The 24,235-nt window shown below is 38.9% G+C and overlaps 1 protein-coding gene across 1 annotated transcript; it reads left to right on the top strand.

Annotated features, from left to right (window-relative positions):
* Positions 1–10,350: 10,350 nt before the first annotated feature.
* On the top strand, positions 10,351–23,146 carry cxcl12b (chemokine (C-X-C motif) ligand 12b (stromal cell-derived factor 1)). The gene is made up of 4 exons (XM_059328888.1): positions 10,351–10,491; positions 14,114–14,231; positions 19,940–20,023; positions 22,604–23,146. The coding sequence occupies exons 1-4, from the start codon at positions 10,425–10,427 to the stop codon at positions 22,641–22,643; spliced, it is 309 nt and encodes a 102-aa protein (XP_059184871.1). The 5' UTR covers positions 10,351–10,424; the 3' UTR covers positions 22,644–23,146.
* Positions 23,147–24,235: the final 1,089 nt, after the last annotated feature.

Below are 24,235 nucleotides of genomic sequence, written 5' to 3'. Positions count from 1 at the left end.
TTTACATCACAAAGACAGCATCCTTTCTCATTTGGCTGCACAGGTTTTACCCAGTGAATTGCCTCAGAGCAGAACAAACTGCAGATTTAGCAAAGAGTGAATTCAACAAAATGCTGCTGTTTGCAGAGTTGTTACTATCAAAGCAGGAGCTGGGAGATGTGTGTGTGTGAGCCAAATCGACTTTAATTTGCCAAGGCTGAACAGCTCAGCCGAGGAATATGTTCTTTAAAACGCTGCCATGTAACCCGGTGTTTTCAATTTATCTTCTTTTCTCTCCGAGTCCTCTTGGCCTCCGTCAGGTTTGGCTTCAGACAATCTCGGGGAAATTAAAGTTGTCAATTCGAAACGGACTCCTCAATCATGCATCACCCTGGGACTGTTGAAGGAGAAGGGGCAAACAGCGGCTGCCATTAGGGCGTCTTTTACCAGGAATCTGAGAGGTGATGTCATTAAAACTGTCACGTCCAGATGAAGCCTGCATGTGCTGTCAGTGGCACAAAATGAGATCACCCAAAAGTTTTCTATGCAATATTATGCTGAATGCTCATGCCTCTGCACACTTGTAAACCATTTAATGAGAGCATTCTCTTGCAGATAACAGATAATACAGACGGACCTCGGGATCAGTGTTAGGGAAAGTTACTGTTAAGACTAACTAGTTACTTTCCTAAGTACTCTTTATTGAAAGTAAGTAATGATGTATTTACTTCTTTAAATACTTTTTTAATATGCCCTTTGATGTGTTGTCACTTATATTGTAAAGAAATACCCACACTACCAAATCTTAACAAAAGAAAACATTGAAAGCATAACATCTTCAATTTAATTAATTAATTAATTTATTTATCTATTGATCATACAAACCATGATCACAACATACAAAACATTTTTTCCTATCTGCCACAATGTAAAGGGCACGTGATTCAAAACAAGACTTGGTCAAAACCTGGAGGACTGGGCCGCTTGTGAGTGCTCCGGGACAGCACCTGCTTCTCGTTTAGAAGTGTAGGAACAAGTCTCCAAAAGTCTAGATTTGTCCCTAATCGCTTTTTTGAAAAAGAGTCACTACAGGGGTCTGAATAGTTGTTAAATATAGCGACAAAGTCACTAAGTTGCCAACACTTGCTTGCCGCGTCAGTCTGTTGTCACATTCGAACTCTTGTTATTCAGTTCTGTTAGCTATTTAGCTTAGCAGCTAGCAATTGCTTCTCTCTCCTGCTCTGTGTTTCAAATATTTAACTACTACATGATACATGTAATAAGTGTAGCGTATTAGTTCTGTTGGAGGCGAAATGCGGTTCCCCAAAGCCGGTGCTGGCTGACGTAATGCTGCGGCTGTTAAAAAGTAATCTGAGTTACAACGTAACGCGTTACCCCTAAAACTGCTAGCGATTGAGACTGACAAGCAAGTCACTCCTTAGGCGTCTGCATGAGACGCACCAGGTTTCAACTAACTAACCCATGCGTGGCAATGTTACATGCTCTAGAAGTCATGTGACATAATGGGTGATGCTATTTCCAGTAGTACTTTTTTATTTTTACTCTCGTTAAATTTAGGGAAAACTATCTGTCCCCACAAGTGATTAACTCTTTAACTCTTTAAAAAATCATTTCTGCCCATATTAAAGCCTGAAAATACACATCACTTGACCATTTACTGGGCATGTGCTGGGGTTAAAGCACATTTTCTAATGTGACTGTGGTTGAAATACAGAAAATACAACAGAAGAAGCAATGGCAAAGAGATTTCTTGGCTTGGATGAACAAGTGGAAGCTGTCACTGAAAATAGCAGAAAGTATAAGGGGAGGCGGCAGAAAAAACATAGTTTGGGAGTTTGTTGCAAGTAAATACAGAAACATATCTACCCATCACCAGAGGACGATGAGGCAATGAGAAAGGAAACCCACACTGGAAGGATGAAATTGTTGGTTTAATTGATATGAGAAGTAATATTTTGAATTATATACCATGTTTCATGCTTTTTTTTGCATTTCTGGAAACTGATGCTGTTTCACAATTTTCTGTTCCCATTCTGCCTCCAACTCTTTGTTGATTGTATTACTTTTTGTTGATATCTGGGGTCAATATGTTCTCATACAGCTGGCCAAAACTTTCTGCAACTTCATGCTGTTTACTGAACTGTTTCCTGAGCAAAAACCTCTGTCCTCAGTCATGGGCTCCCACAAATGATGACCTTTATTGTACCAAACATTTAATTTGATTAAGAAAATATGAAAAGGATGGATTCCAAAAATACCAAGGGCATTTTGGCATCTCTCTTTTAGAATTTGTTGGTAATTGATGACCTTTGAGGGTTTATTCCAAGTTCTCACCAGCAGCCTTAACATACAACAGACGCACACTCATTTACAGAAACACACTCATGTGGTTTGACCGCACGCCCGTGGTCACTGAGCGTTCATGGTACATCCCATCCAATTAGAGCTTGAGTTGTGATGACCATCCCTTCATATGGCCTCCTGCTCTCAGTGTACCCCTGAGAAGAGGAGCAGACAACTGCCTTGCATTAAAAACACACTTGAATGTGGCACCAAAGGGCACCAGCTCTCCAGTCCGCCTTCTCTATTCTCAGCATCCCATAATATATACAGTAAACACATGTCCTGCCACATACAGGAGCTGAAACCATGGCAACAGGGTCAGATACAAACCATGCTCTTGACAAATATCTGAAAGACTAGATTAATTCAATGTGCTTGTCAAGCAGGAAGTGAGGAGGAGGAGAACAGAGGAGGGGCGGCCATTTTTTTGCCTTTTGTTTTGAAAAGCATCTATTGAGTGGCATTTGGTGTCATGCCAGATACTCTCCTCCGCAGACAGGCACAAAGTAAACTGGATTAGTCACTGAGAGGCCTTTCTCCTGTAACTGACAGCCAAGGAGAGCTGAAAACTTCAAACACATTCAGGACGTTTCTACCTAAAGACCAGACGCTCATTCAAATGGAAATGCCTTTATCATCCATAGCTTTCTGACTGTATGTGCTGTACATGTGAATGGGATTAAAATGGTCAAGAGGCCGACTCAATGAGGAGCTCTTTCTAACTTTTGTTCAGCCGAGACCTTTTTGGTGTTGAATCATTGTTCCTTCTAGACCGCTGCCCTCTCAGTGCTAACATAATGCTCTGCTATTTGTATTTTACTCATTTAAAAGGTTGTACAATGTGTACTTACAACACTCGTCATGTCTGTGGGTTTTTTTTTTCATTTCAGTGTCAACTTCTGTCAATGCTATCAAAGCTAATATGCTTCATCACTACGGTCAAATTACTGTTATTTTGCTTGATAATGATATACAATGTTGCCCATAAAGTTGGAATAATTTTGTTTCCAGACAATACTCTGTTTATTGCTATTTAAATGCATCAGTAATCACTTTGGACTAGAGTGATTTATAAAGTTTTGAGAAGATATACACTTATACACACACAATAATTTAATGGAAAGTGGTAAAAAAATATATATTTATTCTAACTTTATGAGCAACAGTGTATTTTATCACTTACCATACTATACCGTATGCACTGAATACTTGAAAATTCATGAGTACATGCATTTTAATTCAGATGGCAGTAAAATGGGTGTATATTATTTCAGAAAGATTTTGACTTATGCGTTACTTTATTGCTAATGGTGTTTTCACACCAAACACGAAGCATCAATCAATGTAAAGACACAACATTTGCGTGCAAATGATGGGAATACGTAACATTTGCATCATTTGGTATTTGCACAATCACTCTGTTAATTTGTAAATACATACTTAATTACTAAGCAAAATTTATTGTATGTACTGAATGCATTTGAAATGTCACTCTTGTCTCATTAAGTAGTGACTTATGATGAAGTATTGTAAAGATTAGCCTGCAGTTTTTTATGCTGTGGCCCACATAGGAAGATATTGCTTACACTGTTAAAAAATGTTTGTAGAAATTAATATAATAATAGTAATGTAATAGTAATATTACCGTAAATCAAGGAATAGTACACAACTTAATCCGTAAAAATATATATATTTTAAATGTATGTGTCACAAAGACACAATTACCCTGAAAATAAAAATTACAGGGTTTTTTTCTGACATTTAAATTTAAATTTACAGTAGAAAACCCACCTCACTAGATTTTTTACGGTGAAGTTCTGGCAACCACAGCTGCCGGTATTTTACCGTAAATTAAACAGATTTTTTTATTACAATGTATCATGTTGTGGTCTGAAAGCTTTGTAATGAAAGCATCACTTATATAACAGGATACACTTCAAGATCCATAGTGAAATAGTCCGGATGCCATTCTGAATCTGTAAGTAAATGTTGATCTGAATCGAATGTGATTGCCTTAAGGGCTACACAAATGCTCTGTTGCCAACACTTTTTTTATTTTATTTTGCACATTGGTCTTAACTGAGCTGCAGCATTTTCCATTCTGGAGTGTGAAGAGACTATTTGAATCATTGATGATTAACAGGATTATCATCTCACTTAATTAATCCTCAACAGTGTGTGTGTGTGTGTGTGTGTGTGTGTGTGTGTGTGTGTGTGTGTGTGTGTTCCCCTTGAGAGGCCAGCTGGTGGGGCTCAGGGAAAAATGTGCTAACTGATAACAGAGACCCCCCAAAAAACACATCACACACACATCAGACACCCATTCCCCTCTCTACCCCCCCCCCCCCCCCCCCCCCCCCACACACACACACACACACACACACCTTAAACCCCCAAAACCTCCTGTTTATCCTGTTTACAGAACCCTGCTTCAAATCACCACCATAAACACACACACACAAGAGACTGTACACTAGACACTAGACTGTAAATCTTTTATATAGCATACCGTAGCTCAGCTAGCTCATAGTCTTAACTCAACACTTTCCCTTTTTATAGCAGCCGATACATTTGGTGCTCTTGAGAAATTTTCCACATGTTGATTAATGTGTGTTTACATGGCACATTTTGAGCCTCTCATACAGAGCCGGCTGTGATTGTGAACTACTGTTTATCTAAGCCCAGTGGAGGGAAACCTTTCATCTGCCCTGCCACCATAAAATAAAACTCAGCACCAGACTCAAACTGCTGGACAAACACAATAAACTCTGGACCACAAAGCAATCTCCACACAGAGATCCCTACAGGAAAGTCGGGATCTGCTGTCGCATGTGAGATTACCCAAAAGATTAGTCTGTGTTTATTTGGGTTCATTTTTACACAGAAGGGCATTAAGGACGTTCATGATGTGCTTGTGTGGGTTTAGTTAAAGTGTTATGACACACCTGCTGATGAAAGATGATTATTGAAGTGGACAGAGTGTGTGTATTTTACATTATTAGTTCAGATGGCAGTGAAGTAAGTGTATATTATTTCAGAAAGATTTTAACTTGTGTGTACTTTGTTTCTAATGGTGTGTTCACACCAAACACGAAGCATCAATCAATGCAATGAAAAGTCAATTGCACGTGAATGATGAGAAAATGTGATATTCTTGACATCTGGTCCTCTTGCAATTTGGATTGAGCAAGCACTGAGATTATCCTGCATAGAATATAACTCTAATTGATCCAAACTCCATCCAAAAAATAAGCATTTTAAAAGTTGTTTACTTGTCATCTTGCAGATACACCAGACAAAGCCTGAACTCTGACTTTTTACACATCTGCATCAAGATGTAGTTATATTGGCATACTTTAGATCCATTCACTGCAATTAAATCACAGCTAGATCAGTTTATTTTAGGTTCATACTGCTGTAGTAGCTGCAGTCATCCAGATGCCAAATGTTGAAGTGTTGTTTACATTGGCGCATCAAGTAGTGTTAAAACAACACAAGTTTGATTCACGCAAGGTGAAAATTGTCTTTGTGTGTGAACACATAAGACTATTTCTTTTGTGCAGATTTACAACAAACCCTGAGTGGAAGCATGGCAGGAAAGGCAGATTTTGTCAGAAGTAAAAAGAAACATTTGGATGTTTTTCTTCCCTCATTAAAACCCCCATTAGTTCCTATTTAACCACATCCTTATACATCCTGATGGGATCAAGGCTTTGTTTTACAAGAGACAATCATTTACAGTGAAAATAAAGGAGTTTATTGCATCTAATAACCTTTATTTCAGCAATTACTTCATTCAAATAGGATCCTGTTGCAGATGCAGACCATCCGGGCAGACCAAATACTCTCTGCTCTCCATCATGTCCCTCATCACGGCAGCCATTTGTGCAAGCTCGTCTATCAGGAGTGATCCAGAACAAAGAGCTGGCAGCCAGTAACTCTATACAGGGACATGAAACACTAACCTTTGACCCCACGTGTGATACAAGTGGCAGTGTTGTCCCACAGGTCATCGGTAAACGTGCCAAACACATTCCCGGCCTCCAGCGCAGCCGTTTTTCTGTGTCATGTTATCGGCGGAGCAGCTAAAACACTTGTGACATTTGTTTTTGTGTCTCCGTAAATACAACTCTCTGTGCTGTGATGATAGGATCGACACGGTTTAACTAGTTTGGGAGTTTGGGGTTTATCTGCATGAACTTGTAAATGTTAGTGTTTGCATGAAACATAATACAGATTTATTTTACACTGCCAAACACCTCACTATAGAAACCTTACGTCCTTGAAGGAATCCAAACACTGTATGCAGAGGGCGTGGAGCACAAAGCAAGGCTGAGCTTCAGTCTGAGGTACTGTGTGGAATCAAATCAAACCTTATAAGCTCACATCTGTTTCCCAGACGGCTTAAACAACCAGGACCGTGGTCCTGTTTTAAAGCCCATAATCCATTTCACAAATGATTTCATTAAAGAGTCAGTTCATCCAAAATATGACAATAAAACAACACTTTTTTAGACTTACCTGTAGCAGAATCTGGAGGAAGATCGCTTAGGTTTTATTTGTCCACGTTTTGAGATTTCAGTTTCAATCCAAACATAATGAAGGTGAATGGCATTTAGTTTGTAAAGTACATTTGAACATTTTTTTTAGCAAACAGTGGCCTGGTTACTCTGGATAACAGATGAGAAAGTGCTGATGATGGTCCTTTCTCCAAAATGTTAACTTTTTGAACAAATTTTTCACATTGTGTCACTTTCTGCACATGAAATAAATTTATGCTTTTTTGCATCTGAACAATCTGCAATCTTTCTATGAAATGTGAATGCTTGGTGTGGCTACACTCACCTGATACTGCAGTCCCTCGTGAAAAGCCGGGATTGAGAAGCACAAATTGTTACAACTGACCCATTGCTAAATCACAACCTCAGCGGGTACTTTTGCCGGGCCTGTCAAGCTTTCCCACCAGCAGGTCAATATGGCTTTTTCAACCATATCAGAAAGATATTCCAGAGGACATCATAGCAAATGTATGGCTCTGAAATATCAGAGAGAAGTAGACAGGAGGGATAACAGTATGCACTTGAGTATTTGTGAATAAAGAGGACTTAAAAAATAAGAAAGAACTCACTATTATAATAACACAACAATTTATACAAAGGACAAACATACAGGAACAACAATGCTCTTTCACAGCACAATACGCTAACGTTTTAAGCTAACATTTTAAGCTAACATTTAGCTAAGCCACTTTATAGCATCTTAAACTTTTAGCCATAAACTGTTTCAGCACTACACGCTAGTGAGCTAGCTATTAGGCAGGCTAAGCAGCCTGACTCATTATCCCTGTTGCCTACAAGCAGCTTTTAGACTGCTGTTGGACTTTCAGGTTCCATATACACATTGTGTTTATTGACATTTTTCTGTTGCAAAGCCTTGTTCACCGTCTAGACAAAACCCTTAAAGCATGACAGGCCTCCTGCACTGAGTCACGTTGCTAACGAAAGGTCAGTTCTTTTACTTCGGATAATCCACAGAAGTTATTTTTATCTGTTAACAGATAACTGGATTTTGTGCTGTTACTTTGGCCATAAAATAATAAAAATTAGTTGTTTGTGTTGAAAAAATACTTGAGTAAATCTGTCTAAGGTAATTTGACGTCCTTCTCTCCCCACTGTTAATGGCAGTTATATTGGATAAGTCTCTGGCTAACAGTAAACACCCTCTCAGGTTTACAGCTTCCAGCAGGACTCAGACCTGCAAGGACTCTCTCAGCACACCGCCATGCTACGGGCCTGTAAACTGCAGGGGAGAGGTTTCAGTGTATGAATTGACAGGCAGTCTTTAGCAGGGTATGGTTTTATTACTGGTGGTGGTAGGGGGCTGCAGATGAGGGTAAGGTAGGCGGATGAAATCACCTCCAACAGCTCTGACAGGAGAGGCGTCAAGTCCTGGCATGAAGTCCAGTTTCAGTTTACCGGCTGCTGGATTCAATGCAGCAGAACGGAGGGAAAGGAGACAGAAACATGCATAATTGCATGCATGTTTCCAAACACACACGTAGAGACATGTACACACATGTGTATACTTAACTAAATGCATGGCAACAAATACACACACATCTGTGTCCTGTTACATTATTGCTCACCGTTTTAGTCCTTTTTTTATAGATGCAGTTGGAAGTTCTCCATCAGTTCTTCACTTAGAATAAATGCTTTAAAGACATGTGACAACATCCATCTGAAGGTCTGTATTTACTTCACACCTGTTATAACATCCAGGCCGACAGATATAATCTGAAATCAGATATTCAGTCACGGAAAAACGTGAATCACTGTTTATGTAACACTGTAGCTTTCACAGTATATTTTTACATGTATACTGATCCATATGTAAGTGATAATGTACAGCAAGGAGATCATAGCAAAATAAACTCCTGAAAGAACCTTGAATCTCCCTAAAGGGGTTTATTTTGTAATAATGAGCTGCTCTCAAAATATCAACTTAAAAATGATTTTATTGATTTAATAATTGTATTATTGCTTACACTAAAATTCGTCTAGCTTCAGAACTACGTCCATAGCAACAGTCTGTTATTCAGACGAATGATTGCTCATTGATGCTCATTTATAAACAGAATACAACTCTGATTCCAACATTGAGATGCTGTCAAAAACTTATGTGATTTGCAATCCTTTCCAACCTGCATTCAATTAATTACTGTACAAAGACATCTAATGCTCAAACTGGGAAACTTTTGTTTGTTGTAAACATGCACTCATTCTGAATTTGATGCATTCTGTTTTTCATCATGTTTTGATCAACATCCCAACTAATTTGGAATTGTGGTTGTACAAGTGAGTCAGAGGTCTACTGGTTTTCTCTCCTGTATTTTCTGTGGAAGCAAAATGTTAAAAGGAGGTTTTATTGACAGTGCTTTCATAGCATCAGTCCTAACCTGGTACAGAATCCACTTAGCAACAGTGTCAATGAGGCCAGAAAACATCAACATTCTTGTCAGACACTTTCAGTTGCCAACATGTGGAGAAATCAAACCCGAACCCTCCTTTATTCTGTTTTGGAATTCCACATCTGCTTAGATACAGGTTTCCAAAATGTGTTTTTTATTCTACTAATGTAAAACTTAGATACAAAGCGGCAATCAGCTGGTTTTTGTCTTTTGTCCTGCTGAATTTGAAATATGTAAAACATCAGCTTATTTTTAATAATCTTGGCAAAAGGAATCGCATTAGTCATTCACAATTAGTTTATATAACGGATCCACAGTGATTCTCATTTTTATCTTATCACAGTGATTCTCTTCAGTTAACAAGTCTAAACAGTCCTTTAATAGTTTCATCACAGAGCAGACAGTGAAACTGACGTTAAGTCCAGAGGAGCCCAATAAAGACATGAACCAGGCGTCACGGATGGGAGCCGAGCCAGATGACAGGGAGTCAACAAGTGGGGGGAAAGAAAGAAAGAGAGACACAGTAAGAAAGTACAGAGAGAGAGAAAGCAGTCTGTGTCCCTGTAAACAATAACACAACAGTCAGCTGAATTATACAACAATATTAGCGCAGCAGCGGGGAGCCCTGGCTCTGAAAGTAGTCTGACTGAGGACTCGGGGTGTCTGGCAGGTGGCAGAAGGAGGCAAAGGAGGAAAGAAAAGGATGAGACAGACAAAAGATAAGCAGAGAATGTGAGAAAAAACGAGAAGTACAAGTGAAAAATGGAGAAATGGAGAAACCAGCAAAAAGAGAAAAAGAGAGAGATTTCCCCTCAGACTTTCTCCTTGATTCCCAGCCAACACATTAACAATCGAGGAAGTCTCCACTGACTCGCTGCTGCTGCTCCCTCCTTCCCCTCCCCTCCTCTCACCTCCTCTCATGCTGAGACCCCCCTCCCTCCTGAGAAAGTGGGACTCCCTCTCCTTCCCTCCTCCCTCCTCCTCCTCTCTCTCTGTTCTCCCTCTCCCATCTGAAGCTTTAACACAGTGCAGCGCAGAGCTGGCGGTCACAGTTGCGTCCTGGATTGTAGCAGAGAGAGAGAGCAGCCCTCCTGCAGCCTGAGAGCCCACCACCATGGATGTCAAACTGCTGGCGCTGATGGCTCTGCTGGCCGTGGCCACACATGTACCAGCCTCCAACGGTGAGTCCACCACAGGTTCGGGACACTCTTTGGCATGTTTAATGCTGCTTAGAGATCGTGTTTGAGGGCTTTTTACTTGCTTTTCAGTTGAAGAAGTGTTGCTATATGATGTTTTAGCCTTAAAGATGAGGGTGTGTGGATGTTGAGGCTTTATGTCATTCAGATTATTTTAATATTGGCTGTGTAGGAACTTTTTTAAAACCTGGATTCAGTGTGTAATAGAAACTCAGATCATAAATATAAATGATAAATCTCATCATCAAAGCTTAGGTTTTGATATTGTTGCAAGCTCAGATAAGAATTAATCCTTTTTTAACAAATCTCTGGTTGTGCTCGTGGTTGTTCAACTCTTAAACACTTTGATATTCTGCATTGGTTTTGTCTTGTTACATCTCATGGAAACATGGTTACTAAATAGTGGACCTTTGTGCCAAAGTCATTCATCTCCCATTTATTTGTATTGAATAAATGATTACTGAACAGATGAAATCATGATTAATGGATAAGTCAATCCACTGAAAATGCAACTATTTGGGGGATTTACCATTCTTTTAAAAGCCATTTCTTAAAGAAAAGTGTAGAAAATGAATGGGTTTTGGCTTTTTAAATAGGGTTTTTATTTTTTTACTTTTTGTAATGCTGTGACAGTAAATTTGTATTTTGGACCGCTGGTCACAGAAAACAAGCAATCTGAAGATATCAGCTTGGGCTGGGAAACTCTAAATTGTGACATTTTATCAGCCAAAGTGATATATTGAAGAAATAATCAGCAGATTCATTAATAAATTGAAAATAAATGTTGAATGCAGCTCTATTTAAATTGGTACAGAATTTCAACTGTATCTGACTGTGGTCTGTAATCCACATATTACTGCAGCTTTTTGTGACATTTTATGCTTTCAGGTTATACGACATGATTTCTTAAAATACATCCAGTAGCATATTCTCCAACAATTATTTTCTAATTTATTTTGGACTGAAAGCCTTCACGTACCACAGGAGGAGTGCAGTTTCCACAGTGACCCCACATTAATCCTCCACATGTTAACCTTGGTAGAAGACAAGCAGGGTGTTAAGTTGCCTGGCCAGCGCTATGCTAAGCTTGTTGTTTCGGCCCCGGTGAGACCCCTGATTGCATATTAAAGAGTTAGGTCGAAATGTGTGTATTTGTCCTTTCCCTTTGCTTTCTTTTAATTAGTTTCTAATTAGGGATAAACAATGCGGCGCTGATAGCAGAGCATGCTCGCTGCAGCCCCGGTGCTGCGTGCTGCATAATGATCCCTTAGTTTGCATGAGAAAAGCGGCTGAATGGCTGTGGATCATTAGGCTGATATTACTGAGGATTTAGCCATTTGTGGCAGGACATTTGGTGTTGCATTATAAATGTGAATATCAATAGGAATACGTTGAGTCACAGGACAAAGGTCTGTTAGCTACTTATGATGCACTTGATCTAATTATTCAATCTGAGCGGGACATGGTAGATACAAAGAGTGAGAATTTTTAGATTAGATTAATTACTTTATTAATCCCACAATGGAGAAATTCAACCTCTGCATTTAACCCATCATTTTTTACACACAAGTGAGCAGTCGGCAGCACATTTCTGCGCCCGAATTTGCAAAATCTGCTCTGTGACCTTTTCTAATAATTTCATGGCACATTCTTCAGACTCAAAAAAGCCTTTTTTCCCTTTAAAACCATTTGTTTGTAATCAATGGAGTTAAGCACTTTACAGCTTCAAGACCTTCAGGGGTCCCGATTTAAAGTTTTATTGCAGGGTGTTTCTCTTCATCTCTTCTCTGACATTTTTACAACCATCATCATTTCTTTGGGAAATCTTTAAACTGTATTTCAAATTAAGTACAAAACTACAATCAGCTCAAGTTATCCGTGTGTATCTGTGCTCCTCTGGGACCCCACAGACCTCCACGGAGGCCCGGGGGGGGGGGATTTGTAATCATTTTAAGAATGTACTTGAGGTGATTTCCTCAGAGGCTGTTATGCCGTCTGAGCCGCAGAGTGCTCTTTCATAAAAGGGACAAATATTGGAAATTGAATGTGGAGGACCCTTCTCCATCAGAGTGGCCGGGCTGAATGCTCCAGGAGTGAAAAGCTGAGATTCTGCATGTGTGTGTGTGTGTGATAGATCGAGTGAGAGTGTGTGACTGGTCAGATAAAGGGCTAATCTCTTTTTAATGAACATGTTGTTCAGAGCAATGGCAGGTAAACTCATACGTTCCCATGCTTTGTAAAGGCTTGTTACAGTAGATTAAACATGCTTTTAACTGCTCCACTGAGGGAAGTGATTCATTTGATCACAGCTGAAATGGAAGTAGAAGCTACTGTGTTTGAAATAGGATTCTAATTTAGGTTGATGTAAATATTTAAATCCGCATATTAACCAGAACGACTACTTCTGTGTGCATGAACATCAAGCCTCATGCAAGAACATCTTAACTTTCTCTAAAGTTATCATTAATGCTGGATTTTCAACCTTAATCACTTCAAAGTGCTGGAATAAACTCCTTTAGTGAAAAAAAAAACTGCTCATAACTGCTACAGCAGGTTTGGACCTCTGGTAAATTATACTGGAGAATGTGGCAGGTTCTCACACAGCCACTTAAGAACGAATCAATTTGTACGAGTGGCTGAAGCCAAATAAAGCCTTCAAATTGTTTAATAGCCAAAACATATAACAGTCACTTTGTCTACTTCTGAACAACTAAAATAACTGAGTTATTATGTGTGAACTACAATGGGCATAGGATATTTGCCTGAGTCTTAAATGAATAAATATGATCGAAACCTTTTGAAAATACCTTTTCTTTGACTAATAAAGAATATCATGCAACTTAAAGTGTTCTGCCACACTTAATACACAAAAACAGTATTGGAAGAAGTACTCAGATCATTAACCCAAGTACAAGTAGTTATACAAGTATTAGCATCAAAATATACTAATAAAACCAAGAGTAAGTAAGTTAGTACTAATGCAGAATGGCCTGTTTCAGAATAATAGACTGTATATTGTATTATTGTTTGTTTCTATGGATGAATGTATGTATAATGGTTTTCATGCTGCAGCTGGTAAATGTGTGGCTAATTTTTTATTACTTTTTATTCTGCTGTGTAGATTAATCTGCAATATAAATATATCATATCTTATTTGTTGAGGTTTTGTATTGAGAATCTAATCAAGTAATCAACTAGTTCCTCAATTTATCAAATAAATGCCTCTGAAATGTAACGCAGTAGAAGTATAAAATGACATAAAATGGAAATACAGGTTGAGTAAATTGTAGTTATGAACAGTATTAGGATAAAATTTAGTTGGTTACTTTACACCACTGTGAATAAATAACAAAAGTAATGCAGAATGTGTGCATGCTCTTGAAAGCTCGTTGTTAAGCTCTTCGCCCTTGTATTGATATGAAAGGAGGTTTGTATGAAAATTGATGCAACTTAAAGTGAATCAAAGTTAATTATTTAACTCAACTTTATTATCTACTGATGAGCTCTGTTCAAGAGTGTCCTCTGAATATATTCAACTTGTTTTAACTGAACAATTTCTTGTCTTCATTGATGCTAATTTGTCATTTTTCCTGTTGTGTGTTTGCAGCGAAGCCCATCAGTCTGGTGGAGCGGTGCTGGTGTCGGTCCACTCTCAACACGGTCCCTCAGCGCTCCATCAAAGAGCTCAAGTTCCTCCACACACCCAACTGCCCCTTCCAAGTCATGTAAGTGAACACATGGAAAAGTGCATTTTAATTTACCTAACATAGATTACAAACATACTTATTCTACCACAATCTGAGATCTTTTCCTAAACTTAACCAAGAAGTTTTGCTACAAACTGCAGCTGTTTCGCAACATCAACTCGTGTTAGATTATGGGAGGGAATTACCTTAGAGTCATAGAGGTTGGTTCAAACTGCAATGAGATTAGTGAGCCATCAGTGACACACCATTCTGCTGATTTTACTTATGCATTTTGCTTCATTTTGCCTGAGTGCAGTCCTGACTTTAAATACGGACATATGTATTTGCATAGTTTACTGATTCCTCAATCTACCTCAGCTGATTTTTAAGCCTTTTTAAGACACTGTCTCCTTAAAGGCCACTTATTGTACTGAAATTCATTTCATTTTTCTGATTTAAGGCACTAGAAAAAAGCCACCCTTGATTTATATGTCACATGGCCTCTTAATCTTATCACTCTTAATATTGTTTTTTTTTTTTTTTCCCTGAACTTTCTCCTTTATTGGTTATACAAAATAATTATCTAATAACGCACCACACAATGAAATACAGTGCAGATAGATTGAGAGTGGATGTGTGAGTGATTGGTGTTAATATCCTTCTATTCTTCCCCTAATGAGCGGTCTGAGTTTAAAACAACACGATCGTCTCAGAAAGAGGAAAGCGGTAACAGCCGGAGCTCGAGGGGGGACATTTATGTTTTGCAAAGGAAGCAATAATTAAGGGTCAAAGTGATTACCTTTGTATTTCTGCTGACCCCCGGTATCCCTTATCCACTTTTTCTTTTTATTTCCCGTCTCAAACTGCCCAGCAACACTGAGTATAATGTCACTAGTCTGGAACACATTAACTAAAAAGCCTCATTCATTTGTTTGCTATAGAAAACGGGACGGCAGAAGCCTCACAGCCAAAAGGCTAAAAAGCTGTGGGGCTTCTGCCAGAAAGAGAGGAGGGGGCTAATGACTGTTAGGTGAATGGCAAAAGGTCAGAGAGGACGCAGAGCGCTGCGGCCGCGACACAAACTCCCTCTAACCTCGCTCCAGAAAACTGCCAGAAGAGTCAAGAAGTCATTCAGACAAGCCCGCAGAGTTGCTCCGATATCTCTATTGAGACAGATGAAAGAAAGCCGGTAACACGACACCCTCTGCCCCCCCCTCTTGTGTCCCACCGTGCACCCTCATCCCACCCCCTCACCGCCCCAGCATGCTGTTGGTATTAACTTGCTGTGAAGTAATTACTACCTGCTGCTTGTGGAACTCAAATTCCAGCCAAGTCAATTAGGGTTCGAGCTCTCAGTTGGTCAGCCAGACAAGCAGACAGATAAACAGGATGAAGGGAGACACATCAAGAGCTCCTGAGCGGATGAGCGGGCCACCTCTAATAAAATAAAGAGGAGGGGAAGAAGGGGACATCCCCGGAGGAAAAGCAAACACAGATCCAGTTACTGAGCTGTTTGGCCTCCTGACTCGCATGTTAGTTTGAGGGATTTGGAGCTGATGCTTGGGTTGATGCTCCTGAGCTGCTCTTTTAAGTTAAGGGACCATTTGCTCATTCGCTCGCGTGTGTGCAATCCAAATGGAGTGAGGAATAGGGGAGGTGCCATATTTAAGGAGAGTGTCGGGCCTCAAATTGAATCAGAAAGCAGTGAAGAGGGAGCAGTGAGGAGGCGCGGGGGAATGTGTTTAATTTGCAGAGCCGTGTGATGGAGAGATGAGGGAGGAGAAAGAGGAACAGTGAGGCGAGACACCTCTTGAGTCGTTAACTCTCATACACGACCTTTTGCCACAGAGGTGTGAAATCCACATGTTTGGAGGGGGAGCGAGACCCCGCTGCTGGCTCTCTCCCTGTTCGCCCCAACAGATCTGACACTCTCCCAGCAGTCTATCTGATAACAGAACAAATCCTCTCCTAAATATTTGGCTCAGCTCTCCGTCAACAGGCCACACATCACTGGCACGAACACACGCTCTCTGCGGCCGCAGAGCTGGTCCTCATAAAGTGGGACTGAAATCCCTCCAGCTCCTGATTCAGTCTTATGCTGCAAATTACATCCTGATGAGTAAATACTGAGCAACATGTGAGCTGTAAAATTGAATTTTTGGAGAAGATTTTTTTTTTTTTCTCAGGCTGTCCTTTAGTCAACTAATGCTTTCACACTACACAACTTTAGCCCTGATTTTACACAATGATTCTCATGTGAAAACTGCGGATATCTCGAAGGCTATATATAAGAGATAAGAATAAGTAAGTAGAAGTGATAATTATAATAATTTTTTTGGATCGTGCTTTTTCATTTTTTGACCAGCCAACCCAAATCAGTGATATTTTTGAGTAAGTTTAAACCTTCATAAACGCTTTAAAAAACTTGAACCCGCTGGGTTGACCGGCTCATCACCATAAAATACTCATTGGCAATTTCTCCAGCTGAAAGACCTTATAGTGTGTGACCCCCTGTGGTCGGTCAGTCATGTAGTCATGTACAAGTTTGAAAGTTCTGTAATGTGAACTTAAATCAACTCAAATCAAAAATATTTCTACACAAAGAATCATCTACAAGCATATTTTTTTAATCTTGTATTTAACAGAGATATGCTCTAAAGTTTCTTAGAAAAAGGTCATTCAGCATGAAAAAAAAACTTTTTTCTCAAAATATATTTTTGTTCCTTACTCACTTGAAATAGGTTTTTAAAATGCGCTCATTTGAAAAAAAAAATCAAAAAAGTGTTTAATATATATTTTTTATTTTTTTATTCATAAATATCTAATAGTGATAGATAACTTATTTGAAATTAACTGATTTATTGGAATGTTATTTAATCAATCACAATTACATTTCAATTATCTTGATAACACAGCATTAACATTAACAGATGAACAACATAAAACATCTGAATTAAACACAAATGCAACTATACACAATCTGAATGACATTTCTAATACAATCATATAAATATCTAATCTTATAAACAAACCAAATAGCACCATAAAACACCCAGTAGTGATAGAGAACATAACCAGCCTTTATGTTTGTTTTACCATAAATCCTATTGATATCTTACAGAGAAGTGTCCTCCACTCTCACAAAACATTTGCTCAAACAAATGTGTGAATACTCAGAGCTTCAGCTGTGTCCCCTAATTAACATAATTTAAGGGCTAAGATCATTGATGTCTTCTAAGCCAGCCTGACCAAAATGCTTTCCCCTACAACTCTACATCAGACAGAGGAGTTAAGAAGCTTTGTGCATGGTACAAAGACAGCTTTACAAGCCACTCAGTACAGTGTGATGGCCGCTGTGAGCCTCCCCTCCAGCTGTCCCTGAGTGGAAACAGAGAGCTGTGATTTTTCACCGCCGGCCGGAGGGTGACAGCGTGTTATGTGCGGTAATCCTCCGGTTATTCGGCATGGATGTGTTGTAGGATGTGCTGAGGTTTTTAGAGCTTAGCTGAGGTGTTTCTGAGCTCAGCCTTCATAAACAGCATCAGATATTATCCTGACATATTGTGTTCATTTCAGAGTCAGGCTGTCAATAGAGCTGATGTTTTGTTTTATGCATTAACAAAGTAATCTGGGTTCTTTTTTTGATTAAACATAATGCAGGTTAGCTTATGTTAAATTAAGCAGCACCTGTGTGATTGTTTTTTCACTATTGACATTAAGGTGACAGCTTGTTAGAAGTAGTAATCCTACTTCTAACAAGCTGGGATGTACCGTAAGAAGTGGGCTTTCATAAAAAATGTAATATATTATTTTGATTTATTAGCCATAAAAAGCTTAAATTAAAGACATATCTTTAGAGCATTATCTCTTCAATGTAAACAATTTCACCTCCCAAACATATACGTATAGTGTTTTTATTGTACTTTGAGGAATTATAAATGTTACTTATGGCGCATTTAGGTTTAAAAGAGCATACCAGCGGTTTGTGTGTTTGGGTTTAATAACTGCAAATTGCTTACATAGTATATGTCTTCCCACCATCATTATCTAAATTATAGGCTACATGGCTTTTCAGCAAATTTTCCCACATTTTAAGAAGTCATTCTTTTCCATTAATTAGATCACTTTGCAAAGAGCAGAAGTTTGCTTAAGAAAGGTCCTCCATCACAGAACTTGTCACCTTTATTCTAAATCAAAAGTTACGTTTATAGTTCATTGGTCTTGCAGTTGTGAGCAGGAGCTGTTCTGAAAATTGACATTGTACAATGACTTCTACATGTCTTTTAATCATCTTCAAAATGTAACATGTTATCATATACAAGCCTGGCAACATGGCATAACTAAGTTTAAAAGGAGAAGGGAAAATTCACTGCTGTTACCAAGTTTGCTTAAATTCGGAACACAGATATATTATGATGATGCGTTCAAGGAGGCTCCAACATCAGACACTATTGACTTTAGACTGTATAGAAAGATGGATAGCCTGACAGCTCCCCATAAGTGAAGCCAAATCTCCATCGATTGGCTTCACTTTGGAGAAAGTGGAGTGGGACTTGCATCTTTAATTTGTTGTTTAATTTCTGAATTTGATTGTGTTTCATTATCGTTGATTTACGTCAGATTTCTACCAATTTGTGGAGTTTGGACTACTACAAACAGTATTTTAAAAATATTCTTTCATGGTATTATGTAACTTTAGAAAGATTAAAGTTGATAGATTATTTTTTGTGATGGGTTACTTCCACCAAGCAAGTTCCAAATTTCTATAATGAATCATGGGGTACTGACATGAAACTGCTGGCTCTCTAGAAGTCAGGAAATCAAGTTAGAGTGTCTCAAACTGTGGGGCACGCAGAGGGAGGGACAACTTGTGTTAAGCTTCATCTCATAACTTTATCAAATCTGAGCACACATTTTTGTGTGTGGCTTATCATCATTTGAACTCATATAAAAAGATGCTCTTGATGAATTTAGAACTAAAGCTTAAGAATAATGATGTTTTTAGGTTTTCTCCAGTGTCACATTGATCCATGTGACAGTTATCTGTACAGACATGAGGAACAGGAACTGCTAAAAAATACTTCGGTTTTATTTTAATTATGCAAATTTGCTAAAATGTAAATAACTATAGGCTAATAACAAATGGGGATCAATTCGTAGCCACCAGCCAAGGAGTACTTGCCATCATTACACTTCCTGTTTACTTCTCCATTTACATTTTGTCTGAGGGTGGCGTGCACACTTCATAACCCACATTTGGAAAATAGTCCACAATGAAATTAAAATGTTGTAAAACACATTTTACTTAAGCTTCTGATTGTTAGTTACTGAGCTAAACATGCAAAACCACCTGTGTGGTCCTGTGTGGAGGAAAATGGTTCCAAATTGAATGACCTGAATGAGTTTCTTTAAGGATCTGTGTTAATTAAAATGCCACTCAAGTTTCCCTGAGGTCACTGAGAGGTCTTGTTACAGTTCGGTTGACCACACAGCTAATAAAATAGATACAATCTCTGTAGTGTACACCATCACCGGATGTTCGGCGACAAAGGAAGCCCCGAGGTGAAAATATTCTGCAGTACACATCCATGAATCTGATTTATTACTTGTGAGTTTAAACTACTTTTCATGCTCTGTATCTCTGCTTCTGCTGCTTCATGTGAATAACACTGTAACTGCAGATGTTTGAGCAGAAATACTTAGAATATAGCATCTAATCCTTCAAATTCTACTTTTTTCTCTCACAGTGCAAAGCTGAAGAACAACAGAGAAGTTTGCATCAACCCGGAGACCAAGTGGCTGCAGCAGTACTTAAAGAACGCCATTAACAAGTAAGAAAAAAACCCTCCTCACTCTCTCTGCGCAGACACAAGCACTGACAGACAGAAATGAAATACGGCGCTCTCCTCTGCTGAGTTTAGAGCCAACAAAGAAGAAATAAACCACTGTTACAGATGACCATTTCTCAGTTTCCTGCCGACAGTTCCTCTTTAAAATCACTGACACAGTTGATGTAAGCTGCTGAGTTATTATCTGTGAAATAATTAGCATCACGAAAGAATAGTGATAAATCTGCCACGAGTACGTCTGTTTCCTTTTTTCTCATAAGTATGTATCTGAGGATTTTAACCTCTCAGCTCGCTCACAGTTAGCACACCAAATCATGTGTATTTTTTAACATGACTTCTTTTTATTCCTATGAAGTTTTTTCCATATAATTATCGTCACTAATTACACATCAGCGACAGAGTTGTCCCAGCCGGGGTGCAGCATTGTGGGTAAAAACTATTCATAGTAAAACTGCAGCAGCTCATTCAGTTTTTAATGAGCTTTGCAGTTAAATTGTGTGCATTCCTCGTTAAAAAAAAAAGCTCCCTAATGTCTGGTGGTGATTATCGCCAGGCTGCATGTCTGCTTCTTAAAACTATAAACACTTAAAAACACAACGTGAAAACAAATAATAAAATAATTTCTGAGGCTTTACGAGATATTGTTTACTGTGTTAGTAAAAGACCTGCAAGGAGACAGAAGTGCTTTCAAAATAAAGTCTTATCCTGAGAATTATCACATTTTATTGAAGCAGGCATGTGGTGGAGAGCAGAGTATCTGTTACACATTGTAACTGATGAGCAAAGAGTGTCCAGTGTGTCAGAGATACAAGTATTTCTTCTTCTTTAATGTAATGATCCCTGTTGTTCATGTTTTAAGGTCAGTGTGTTATGAGTGACAATGTACAAGTGTTTGGGTGGTTTGAGTGGTTTTTGGAGGTCAAATTTAGTGCATTGGTGGAAGAAGTATTCACATCATTTACTTAACTTAAAGTAGTAATACCACACTGTGAAATTACTCCACTATGAGTAAAAGTCTTGCATTTAAAACTTGCTGAAGTAAAAGTACCAAAGTATCAGCATCAAAATGTACTTAAAGTATCAAAAGTAAAAGTACTCATTATGCAGAATGGACTCACTGAGATTATTTGATATATTCCAAATATATTATTGGATTATTATTATTATTATTATTGATGCATTTATGTAAACAGCATTTTAATTTCCTCAAGGTATGGCTAGTTAAGTAGTTAATATACAGTAATGAGGTTAAATTAAAAAAATGTCTAATCACTTTAAATTGTTCATGTTTTTCATGTTAAATCTCAACCTGAAGAGTAGCTAAAGCTGTCAGCTAATGGAGTGGAGTTAAAAGTACAATATTTGCCTCAAAATGTAGCAAAGCAGAAGTATAAAATTAAATTACATAATTTGGAAATACTCAAGTAAAGTACAAGTACCTCAAAATTGTACTCAAGTACAGTACTTGAGTAAATGTACTGATTAAGTGTTGCAGACTGCAGACATGCAGACTGTATGACTGTGAGGAAAAAGTGGCTTCAGTACTGACCGATGGTCATTAGCAATTGGGAAAAAAAGACAGCAAGTGTGTTAAGTGCTAGCACCGATCATGATAGGAGCTGTGAATGAATGGTTTAAAACTCCACCTGTTCTCACCAAAGTCAGGTGTTCTTAGATAAAGAATCGACAGAGAACACAGACTGTATAAGCAATAAATTGTGTTTATGAGGATGTAGCGTATGGGTGTGTGTGTGGGTGTGTTTGTGTGTGTGTGTGAGGCTCTGTAGAAATGCCTTTTTTACTGCATGGCTGCTCTCTGTCAGCATCACCCTTTTTCATGTTCAGTTACAGTTTCATATAAGTTACACTTACACATATGTTATGATGTTCACCCATCAAAACTGTTTGCCAACACCTGAGGCCCCTCACATGTCCATGACCTCTCTGTTTCACACAGCTCTTTTAATCTCCTCTGTTAGAAAAGATGAGGTACAAAGGTTGAGTCCTTGCTGCAGAGATCGTGGGTTTGATACTGACCTGCAGCCCTTTGCTGCATGTCATCTCCTCTCTCTCCACCTGTTCCGTCCATTAAAGGCAAAAAAATGCCCCAAAATTATACTTTATAAAGGAAAGATCCACATAACCCAGCCTCCTTGAAATCATATTCAAGCTATATTTGGGCTGTCTTTTGGTTTTAACAATCAATTTAATCAATAATCTATTTTAATTTAATCACGATTAATTGCATGATTGCCCATAGTTAATCGCATATTAATTGCACATTTTTCACCCGTTTAAAATAACACTTAATGGGAGATTTTTTTCAAGTATTTAAATAAATTATAAACAAAGTAAACACAAATTCATAGAACTAGAGCTACGTTCAGTAACTACTATTTCCCACTGCTGGTCTGTCTCACCCAGAGGTAACTAAGATTGCTTGTGCAGTCTTCATACAAGTTGTGTGTCTGTTAGTGATTCCATCTGGTCCAGCAAAAGAATAGAAATAATGACCTTCTTGCTCTTTCCAGGCGTATAACTAACTTCTCTTTTTCTCTCCAGGGTGAAGAAGAACAGAAGACGCAATAACAAGAAGAACTAAACACAAGGGAAGACGTGTCTGTTGTCAGGCCCTGGCGTCCCCAGGTCGAACCTGTATACCTCCCTGTCACTGCTATGGATGTATGTAAACACGCTGTATGTACCCGTCCACCTCTCTGGACCGCTTGCAGAACCAGCACTTCACCGCCACACGGTGCCGCCCCCAGCACCGCCACCGATCCCTCTGGACACCCACGCAGCCACCTCAGACTCTCCTTGTTAGCACCAAGTGCAGCTATACCGAGACATGACGGGACACATGCTAATGTCAGATAAATTTGTGTGTGAGGGAGTATGTGTTTGAATGTTCAACATATGAACTAACTCAGACTGTGTGTCTGAATATAGTATTTTCTTACTTCACAAAGACAGACAGGAACAAGTGGGGCTTTTATGGGTGATGCCACTTTCATGTCATGTCAGAAAAATATTCACATTTATTCTCCTAGAAGGAATTGTTATTGGGATTTTGTTTGCTGGTTAGGGTTGTATGGTTAGGGTTGTAGGGTTAGGGTTATAGGGTTAGGGTTATAGGGTTAGGGTTGTAGGGTTAGGGTTATAGGGTTAGGGTTATAGGGTTAGGGTTATAGGGTTAGGGTTGTAGGGTTAGGGTTATAGGGTTAGGGTTGTAGGGTTAGGGTTGTAGGGTTAGGGTTGTAGGGTTAGGGTTGTAGGGTTAGGGTTGTAGGGTTATAGGGTTAGGGTTGTAGGGTTAGGGTTGTAGGGTTATAGGGTTAGGGTTGTAGGGTTAGGGTTGTAGGGTTAGGGTTATAGGGTTAGGGTTGTAGGGTTAGGGTTGTAGGGTTAGGGTTATAGGGTTAGGGTTATAGGGTTAGGGTTGTAGGGTTAGGGTTGTAGGGTTAGGGTTATAGGGTTAGGGTTGTAGGGTTAGGGTTGTAGGGTTGTAGGGTTAGGGTTATAGGGTTAGGGTTGTAGGGTTAGGGTTGTAGGGTTAGGGTTATAGGGTTAGGGTTATAGGGTTAGGGTTGTAGGGTTAGGGTTATAGGGTTAGGGTTGTAGGGTTAGGGTTGTAGGGTTAGGGTTGTAGGGTTAGGGTTGTAGGGTTGTAGGGTTAGGGTTATAGGGTTAGGGTTGTAGGGTTAGGGTTGTAGGGTTAGGGTTGTAGGGTTTCTATAATTGCAAACTGAATAAGTGTTTAACTTACAAACAGCAAAGGGAAGTTCACACAAGTCACAGTTTCAGTTGGTATTTTATCGTATTTTTACATTTTATTCGTCCTACTTAAATGAGAAAAAAATACTAGGGGAGGATGTCTTACAGACGGGTCAGACAGAGCAATTTTTAGCAGCCTGGGGTGACTTTTTGTAATTGTTTTTCATGAGAGTCAGCGTTTTGCTTGCCGATTTTGGCTTGCTGAGCAATAATATTTTTCAAAAGTGCCCTGAACGCCTTAAGTTGAAAAAAAACTGGCATTATTTGCGTTCAATCAGATGAATCTACATGACAGGTGATGCGTTGTTTGCCTTGCAACAATTGAAAAAAAAAAAAAAAAAAAGAAGCAGCAAGTTGCTCATTTTGTAGACAAGCAAAGCACTCTGTCTGATTGGGGCTTTAGATGTACACATTTCCTCT

The sequence above is a fragment of the Centropristis striata genome, chromosome 1 (assembly GCF_030273125.1).
Source record: "Centropristis striata isolate RG_2023a ecotype Rhode Island chromosome 1, C.striata_1.0, whole genome shotgun sequence".
Lineage (NCBI taxonomy): Eukaryota > Metazoa > Chordata > Actinopteri > Perciformes > Serranidae > Centropristis > Centropristis striata.
The sequence above is the reverse complement of the archived record's forward strand: the minus strand, read 5'-3'. Positions and strand labels throughout refer to the sequence as shown.